General features: G+C 38.2%; 1 protein-coding gene across 1 annotated transcript; it reads left to right on the top strand.

Moving 5' to 3' along the window:
• Nucleotides 1-1,930: 1,930 nt before the first annotated feature.
• Nucleotides 1,931-9,158, top strand: LRP12 (low density lipoprotein receptor-related protein 12; the record flags this gene model as incomplete). The annotated part of the gene is made up of 3 exons (XM_010153501.1): nucleotides 1,931-3,076; nucleotides 3,726-3,858; nucleotides 7,489-9,158. Coding segments are annotated over 3 exons (2,143 nt in total), but the record flags the coding sequence as incomplete, so codon positions are not given.
• Between the last annotated feature and the right edge of the window lie 23 nt (nucleotides 9,159-9,181).

The following is a 9,181-nucleotide window of genomic DNA, read 5'->3' as shown; positions in this document are numbered from 1 at the left end:
AGTCCTTCTCCTCAGGGCTGCAAGATAGAGTATAATCAGTACTCTTCTTAAGCACATTCGACTATATTGCCCCTCCACCTATGGTATAAAGTCAGTCAGTTTAAGCAGGACCAGTCTATTAGTTCACTTTTACAAATTTCAATTTCAAGGCCAAAATTCATACTAAGAATTTGCCATATTAATATTACGAATGGGGTGTGTGTGTATACAAAAATACATATATTTTTTATATATATATATGTATGTAACAGAACAAGACGATCATATCATTTATACTAGATTTGCTCTTGGTATTTCCTTTAATGAAATAAACATTTTCTAAAAATCACTGGCAGCAGTTAACATTTCAGTTTGCTCCCCTGTTACTCTGTCAGTGAATTTATTGATGCAAACACTCTTCAGCAGTACTTAGAGCACTTACCACTCTTGGTCACTTCATGTTTTTCCTGCATTCGATTTTTAATTTTTAGAATTTGTGGAGTTTTTAAACTGCTGGCATTATTGTACCTTTTTTTGAAAAAGTTCTTATTTCAAGGTAGAACATTTCTTTTTTAACCTTCCTAAGATACAGCAAAAAGAAGAGCAGGGGTATGATATGACTTGACCTGTCACAGCAGATTAGTTGCTGCAATGGAAATTTAGACCAGATGTAAGGACTTGTATCACTCTGTGTGGTTAAGCATTGGAACTGGAAAATACTTTTGATTGGACAAGTACCTAACAACCTGGTCAGACTTCAGTTAGCCTTGCTTTGAGCAGATCATTTGATTAGGTGACCTCCAGACATCCTTTCCAATCTGAACTGTTCTCTTGTAAAGCAAGGTAGCACCTGCTTATCGTGTGAAAGACTTACTGAAGTAGTCTATCTTGCTGTCTTTCCTGTTTCTTTCGAAAAACTAAGTATAGTCTGATTTAGACTTAGTATTTATTTGTCTAATTTTTTTCCTGAATCAGTCCTGTGTAGAATTGCAGATCGGTTTTGAAATTTTTTGGAATACTGACTGTGGCAGTTTGTTTTATAGCCAGCTTTATGGTCTGTACCATGGTTTTTAAAAATTGCTGTGATTTTAAATGATACAGCAGTTTTTGACTCAGTTAAGTTGTTGCAGAGCCGAAATAGCTTGCTTCCCAGCTATGCTTCCGTGTTTATTATGGTTGGAACTTTAATAAATGAATCCCTGGGAAAAAAATTCTTGATGTTATAAGTAGCCAGTAGACCACATTTTCTTAAATAAAAGTGTCTCTGGACTTTTTTCCAGAATTACCAAAATTAAAAAAAAATAACCACCCACCACCAAAACCAGATCCACACCAAAGAAACCTAACCAACAGAAAAAACCTAACACTTCCATATTTTCTGGACCACTACTTGGATCCTTAACTTCTGAAGCACAGTATGTGTTTCAGCATTTGATGAGCTCTCCTCTTAGTTGCTGGGGGAGAGGCAGGAGCAGTGGGAAGAGATGAGCATGGAGGTTTCTCTCTTTGGTTGGTGGTAACAGGTAATCTTCAACTGACAGCTTCTCTCTTGCTACAGATAATTTGCTACAAAGTAACCTATGAAAACAGGAAAGAAGTCTGACTCCTTTTACAAGAATGAATTTGAGGAGGTAACCAGTAATACAGGACAAAATGTTTCTGCATTTTGACGCATAGAGGAAAGAAGCAGTATTTTTCTGACCTAGCACGTTAGAAGCCAGATTTTTGTGTCGCTATACGTGAGCATTGTTTTCTTGCTTGGGTTAAAAGTTACTTGACTGAAAGCAGCGAAGGATGAGGCTCATGCTGATGTGCTGGCAGAATTTCTACTTGGAAACTTACTGAGTAAGTTGTGATCATTGACAGGGACTTAATTGTTTTGCCACTCTGAACTACCTAGTGCCACAAGTAAGTACGTGACGCAAACAATGAAGTGCTAAAATCTAAAAAGAGCATATTTTAATAATTTCTTCTTTTTTTTTTTTCCCTTTTCAGGGAAATCTGATGAACCAAATTGTGATTGCGACCAGTTTCATTGCGCTAATGGGAAGTGTATACCAGAAAGCTGGAAATGTAATAATATGGATGAATGCGGAGACAACTCGGACGAAGAAATCTGTGCCAGAGCCAATCCTCCGACAGCGGCTTCCTTTCAACCCTGTGCTCACAATCAGTTCCAGTGTCTTTCTCGCTTCACCAAGCTTTACACTTGTCTTCCAGAATCTTTAAAATGTGATGGTAACATCGATTGTCTTGACCTAGGAGACGAAATAGACTGTGGTGTGCCAACATGTGGGCAGTGGTTAAAATACTTTTATGGTACTTTCAATTCTCCCAACTATCCTGACTTTTATCCACCTGGAAGCAACTGCACCTGGCTGATAGACACTGGTGACCATCGCAAAGTAATTTTGCGATTCACTGATTTTAAACTTGATGGTACAGGTTATGGCGACTACGTCAAAATATATGATGGATTAGAGGAGAATCCACGAAGACTGCTGCGTGTGCTAACAGCATTTGACTCTCATGCTCCCCTCACGGTAGTTTCATCCTCAGGACAGATAAGAGTGCATTTTTGTGCTGACAAAGTGAATGCTGCAAGAGGATTCAATGCCACCTATCAAGTAGATGGCTTCTGTTTGCCCTGGGAAATCCCATGCGGTGGAAATTGGGGTTGCTACACAGAGCAACAACGCTGCGATGGCTACTGGCACTGTCCAAATGGAAGGGATGAAACCAACTGCACCATGTGCCAAAGAGATGAGTTTCCCTGCTCTCGAAATGGTGTTTGCTACCCTCGTTCAGATCGCTGCAACTACCAGAATCATTGCCCTAACGGTTCAGATGAAAAAAATTGTTTCTTCTGCCAGCCAGGAAACTTTCACTGTAAAAATAACCGCTGTGTGTTTGAGAGCTGGGTTTGTGATTCTCAAGATGACTGTGGTGATGGCAGTGACGAAGAGAACTGCCCAGTCATTGTGCCCACTAGAGTAATAACGGCAGCTGTCATTGGGAGTCTTATTTGCGGATTGCTGCTTGTCATTGCGCTGGGATGTACTTGTAAATTGTACTCACTCAGGATGTTTGAGCGAAGGTAAGTGGAACAGATGACCTCGAGAACTTCAATTTCTAAAATTTCATATCTTTTATAGTTCTACTCAAACCAATTTTTTTGACATACAGTTATTGTTGCATGTGATTTCTGAAGGCATCGTTCCTTCTTTGACAGTAAAAAGAGGTTAGGTAAGAGGAGACCAGAAGTATTCTGACCACCTAACTATTGAGAGTTAACCTTTCAGATGTTGTTACCAAAAAGAAAGTGTGGAAAAGCTGCATTTCTGCAATTACATGATCAGTTTTGTATTTAACAGCATTCTTGTATTGTATTTCTTTTGTTCTTCTATTGTAGATTATCTCATACCAGGATTACACGTTCTTCAATTTTATAAAATAACATAAGCATCTCTCATGGTCCTTTTATATTTAGTGCATGTGTTTTTGGGGGTTTCTAATTAATTTATTGTTAGGTTGGTTTTGTTCTTGTCTTGGCTGGACAGACCCGTAGGAATGACTGCAAGGACTCTTCTGTATATTCTTTGCCAGTTAAATCTCAATTAAATTAACAAAACATCATCTGCTGGAATGTATTATTTCACATTATAATAGTCTGATGTAGTTTTAGTCTTAAATGTATATGTATATCATAGTCTTATGTATGATGAAATTTCTTTTCTCTTTGGAAGATCATTTGAAACTCATTTGTCAAGGGTTGAGGCTGAGCTATTAAGAAGAGAAGCTCCTCCATCCTATGGACAGTTAATTGCCCAGGGTTTAATTCCACCAGTTGAAGATTTTCCTGTTTGTTCACCAAATCAGGTAAGAATCAAAAATGGCAGGCAGACCATTTAAATTTTAAGGAGACTGAAATAAAGATGATATAACTCTCATCTGCATTTTTTATGTTCTATAGCATTTCCTTTTCTTTCTGTCAGACAAATACTGTGATACTAAGGATTACCTATTGGACAAAATCCTTACGATATGGTAGCATCACAGAGTTTTCTTTGCAAGGGTTTTTTCTTGTGAATCAATGCCAGTAATGCACACTGTAGAATGCCTCTTGCATGAAAAGGAATAGATTAGTGGATCTAGTTCTGTGTTCTGTATTGATGTTGTTGTGTAAATTAAGACTGCAAGCTAGCACTTTGAAATTTGGGAAAGAAGAACTGAGACTTCTAATTGAAAATGATGGTTCATATCCACTGTGCATCTGTGTTTAGGTACGGTCATGCCCTCTATGCATGGAGGAGATGACAGCAAAGTCAAGGCTTAAAACCAAAATTGGCAGGAATGAGTAACAAAGTAAAAGCTAGTAAATGGCAGTAGTGTCTAGCCATCTTGATCCTCAGATGGATCATTAGCATAACTCTTATGTGGTTGATAAATACGTTTTTATCAAAACAGCTTATTAATTTAAAAAAACTGGCTTTCAGTTAGAATGGTCTTTTGTGGAAAAGAAGAAAAGTCTCAGTGTTGGAATCCTGCTGTGTTAGACTTGGCATTAACTTGTATTATGCACTGCAGTTAATACAGCAATCTTTACTGTTAGCCAGTATGACAGAGCGCATAAGTAAAATAGTTACAAGTCCACAATAGGGAAATTGGGATTTATTTTGAACAGAACTGGTTTCATTGCATTTACTCTGCCATAGATTTCACTTACTCTTTCACACATACATGTACACGGGCCCCAGCTGTGATCTATCGCAAAGGATTTTGCAGTAGAAAAGCAGGAAATAAGTTGCAGTTTGCATGAGAAACTTTGAAAAAATATCAGAAAAAAGGCATTGTGAAGATTTTTCAGTAGCTAAATTAGGACTAAAAAAGTAATAAGCTTATTAATGAGCGCCTGTAATGAACACTGTGGAGTCCCTCCTTCTTTTTGGAAGGGTTATCATGGTTATAATAAAGATCATTATATTTCTATTTAAAAACAGTTGTGTACTTTTACAAATTTGGCTTGTCTGTCCTCTTTTCCGAAACTAAGCTTCACCAGTTTGTCAGGCAGCTATGCTCACAAGCCTCTTGGAGGTAGGGTTAGGTCAAGAAAGTCTTAAGCCAGTGCAGTTGTTATGCCAAGATATGCAACTCCTCTGGTGCAGGTAACTTGGAACAAACTAATGTTTTCTGTGCATCCCTACTCTGTATGGGACACTTCAGGTTCGGTGCACATGGATATGTTCAGGAGCCATTATGATTTTCAGGCCGACTTGGCTTTCTCAGACCCATTTTCCATCATAAAACCCCACAAAGGTGGCCTAAAGATCTTGGTTTTCACTGAAATGAAATCTAATAGGACAATTCTGGAAAACCTGGACATTAGTGGCTGCAGTTAGAGATCGGTACCGGAGCTTTTAAAAAGCTGTGCAATTATTGGAAACTTTTCTTACCTTCAGTTTGACTAAAATTGAATTAACAGCTGTTGCTTTGGATATATTTTAAACCATTTTTCAGAGCTAAAAGCTTACTGAAAGTGGCAATCTTTTGTAGTGACACATAACAAAATGTAGTTGCTTTATAGTCTTTCTGTGTAACCATGATTTCACATTCCATAAAAACACTGACGCATGTACGATTTTTTAGTGTTAATAAATTCCCATTGTGACGACTGGTATTTCAGGTAAGGCTTGTGGCCTTAAAACCATAAGTAGCTATACTGGGAAATAAGCATAAAAATAAGGAGTAGCAGGGAGTAGGCCATCAGCTTCAAAAATTATGAAACGGTCATTCTAGAGCATTCTGTGTTCCATAACAGAAATTTTTACTCTTATTTAATCAATGAAGTTGATTGTTTAAAAAAACTTGATTTTCAAAGGAGAGAACATCAGTAAGAGTAAATGCTTAATAAGCAGTGTAAATTCAATTCTGTAAATTATAAAGCTCAAACTAAATTTTTAATATGGTTAAGTGTTGGGGGGAGGGAGTCAGTATTAAGTGAGGATGTGTTCAGCTTGCTTTGTTTTGAGCAATATATACATCTTAAGATTGCATATCTGTGTAGGACCGAAGGCACCTACTCAAAATTTCCTAGAAGTAGGTAGTCTTAGGCTAGAGGAATTTTGGTGGTTCTGGTTTGTGTGTAATGCTTTCCACCTAAAACTCATACATGCCTTCAGAGTTGGATTTTCAAGGGTGGGTAGCAGTCCCTCCACTAGCTTTTGAAAGTAAGGCTACTGAATATATATGTTTATATGCTTGAATTCAAATATCATTCTATGAACTATTGGAAGAGGTGGGTTGTTCATGGAGTATGGTTTGGATACTGTGCTGTGTATGCCCTGGGGCATCTGAAGGATAGTGGAAGGGAGCTGAAGGTGACAGCATGAGAACACTTGAAGTTCAGTGTTTGTAAACAAAGTGAAGCATGGATTCGTATGTGAAGTGTTAGCTGGGAGGGGGGGAGCTATTGTGAAGAATACCCTATTTTTGCCATAATCTTCATTAAAAGATGTGAATGTAGACTTCATCCTGTAATTAAACATACCAGTGAGTATTTTCACAATTGTGGGCATCTGGCAGGTCTTCTGCCTTAGGATATGAGAACAGAACTACTTGTCGGAGGCACTGTTTTCTGTAAGTTTGAGTAACGGACCCCCAAGTCAAAGGTGTTAATATGTTTCTGTTACCTTACAATTTAAAAGGTTTTAAGCAGAAAAATTTAGGCATGCATTGTGCTGTAGCTGAAAAGACAGGAAAATGTATACCAGATTTGGGAAAAGCATGGTTTAGAACACATAAGATAATTTTAATTGAACAGAAACATTAAAGCATTTAGAAACTGAAATTTAACTGATTAAGCCAGAATGGGTGGAAAAAAATCAAACCGCAAGCCTCTGCTAGAGGGGATATTTAATTTAGTCTCTATTCTGGGCAGCACCATGGTAGTAGATAAGGAAGGGTCACCTCTGTTAAATCTTTCTGGAAGATAGTGTTTTTAAATCCCAAACTTTGTCGTGTTTCTATACACTGTACTCTAAAATCCACAGTGACTTATCTTCTTGGCAAGGTTGTGTGTAACAGATCTTGCATGCCTGCGGTACTATACCTGCTGTGCTGGGTCTGTGGCTCTACTTTTCTGTAGTCAGTGTTCCATACGGAGGTTGTAGTGCATTTGTTTATTTTAGAGGCCCTTGATTAGGGCAGTAACGCACCTTGTATGCTTAATTGCTCTTAGTTCTTTTTCTCTTCCATACGTATTTCCACTTAATTTCCCTGTTCATATTGTTTATTCCTCAAAAGAATCTGGACTTCTCTCATACCTATTTTGTTTTTAAGAAGCCTGTTGCTACATACACCAGATCTTAATATTAGTACAAAATTTTAAGATTTAAGACTTGAATATTTAACTTTACACAAAATGGCATATAATCCCAATAGTTGTCACTCTTCTTTACAACAGTGTCAACATACTGTCAACACTTGATTGTTGCTTGTCTTCTCATTTAGGCTTCAGTTCTGGAAAACCTGAGACTGGCAGTACGATCTCAGCTTGGATTTACCTCAATCAGACTTCCTATTGCTGGCAGATCAAGTAACATTTGGAATCGAATTTTTAATTTTGCAAGGTCACGTCATTCTGGTTCGTTGGCATTGGTCTCAGCGGATGGAGATGATGTTGCCAGCCAAAGTAGTAGTAGAGAAGCTGAAAGAAATAATACTCACAGAAGTCTGTTTTCAGTTGAATCTGATGATACAGACACAGAAAATGAAAGAAGAGACACAGCAGGAGCAGTTGGTGGTGTTGCCGCCACCTTGCCTCAGAAAGTCCCGCCTGCAACAGCAATAGAAGCAACCGTGGGAGCGTGCGGGAGTTCCTCCGCTCAGAGCGGCAGTAGCGGTAACGCGGATGGTGGAAGAGAAGCAACAAGTGTAGAGCCCCCAAGCACAAGTCCCGCACGTCACCAGCTCACGAGCGCGCTAAGTCGTATGACTCAAGGCCTACGCTGGGTACGCTTTACTTTAGGGAGATCCAGCTCAGTGAATCAGAACCAAAGTCCTTTGAGACAGCTTGATAATGGGGTAAGTGGAAGAGAAGAGGATGATGATGTTGAAATGTTAATTCCAGTCTCTGATGTAGCATCAGACTTTGACATGAATGACTGTTCAAGACCTCTACTTGATCTCAGCTCAGATCAAGGACCAGGGCTTAGACAGCCTTACAGTGCAACACATCACGGTGTAAGGTCGTGCAGTCGAGATGGCCCCTGTGAGAGCTGTGGCATCGTACACACTGCCCAGATACCCGACACTTGCTTAGAAGCAACAGTGAAAAACGAAACTAGTGATGATGAGGCATTATTACTCTGCTAGGTACGGATTGTTTAGGAAAGACTGTGTACAAGTTGGAGCAATATCTGTCATTGTTTTGTACTTCACAATTAAAACTAGTTTTTAGGTTTAAAAAATCCAGAAGAACATTATGTTAAAACTATTTTAGCTTGTGTGATTGAGTAAACATCTCTTATACTGGATGACGTTATGGATCGATGAGAGTGAACGTTTTAATGGCTCTGAATACATGATGTGTGTATCCAGTATAACCTGATTACTCTTTAAACTGCAGTTATCCCAGTTAGTTTCAAATTTAGTTTATCCTGGTACTGTAGTTCACACCAGAAACATGGCTGCTCAAGACTTCTTTGGCTGCCTGTTTAACCCCATATTAACAGGTGAATTTGTACAGAATTATTTTTCTTTAGGAATTGACTCTGTTGTATTACTGCCAACATACTTGTAACTTAATATACTAAATGCTGGTAAGGATTGTTAATGTAAAGTATGTATTTTTTTTCTTTGAGTTTATACAACACTTTGTCTAAATATTCTTGAATTTCATCATAATGTGAACTTATTTAAAGGGAGGAGAAACTTTCTCCAGGAGCATTCTTTTTCTTTCAGAAGTACAAAATGCAATGATTTGTGAAATTTAGATATAGTAGATAAATTGATGGCAAAAGCTTTTATAGCGCTGACTTTCCTAAACTGCAATCTACTATGGTACAGCCAAATAGTTTGTAAAATCCCCAGTCATTAGTCTTTTCGATTGGAAGAAAAAAAAGGGCCGAAGATACTACAATACGTATTACTTCTTTAAATATCCGATATGTACAAATACACTACAGAGTAAGTTCCAACTGGT

This window comes from Eurypyga helias, unplaced genomic scaffold (genome assembly GCF_000690775.1).
Source record: "Eurypyga helias isolate BGI_N326 unplaced genomic scaffold, ASM69077v1 scaffold9516, whole genome shotgun sequence".
Lineage (NCBI taxonomy): Eukaryota > Metazoa > Chordata > Aves > Eurypygiformes > Eurypygidae > Eurypyga > Eurypyga helias.
This window is presented reverse-complemented; position numbering and strand designations above follow the sequence as displayed.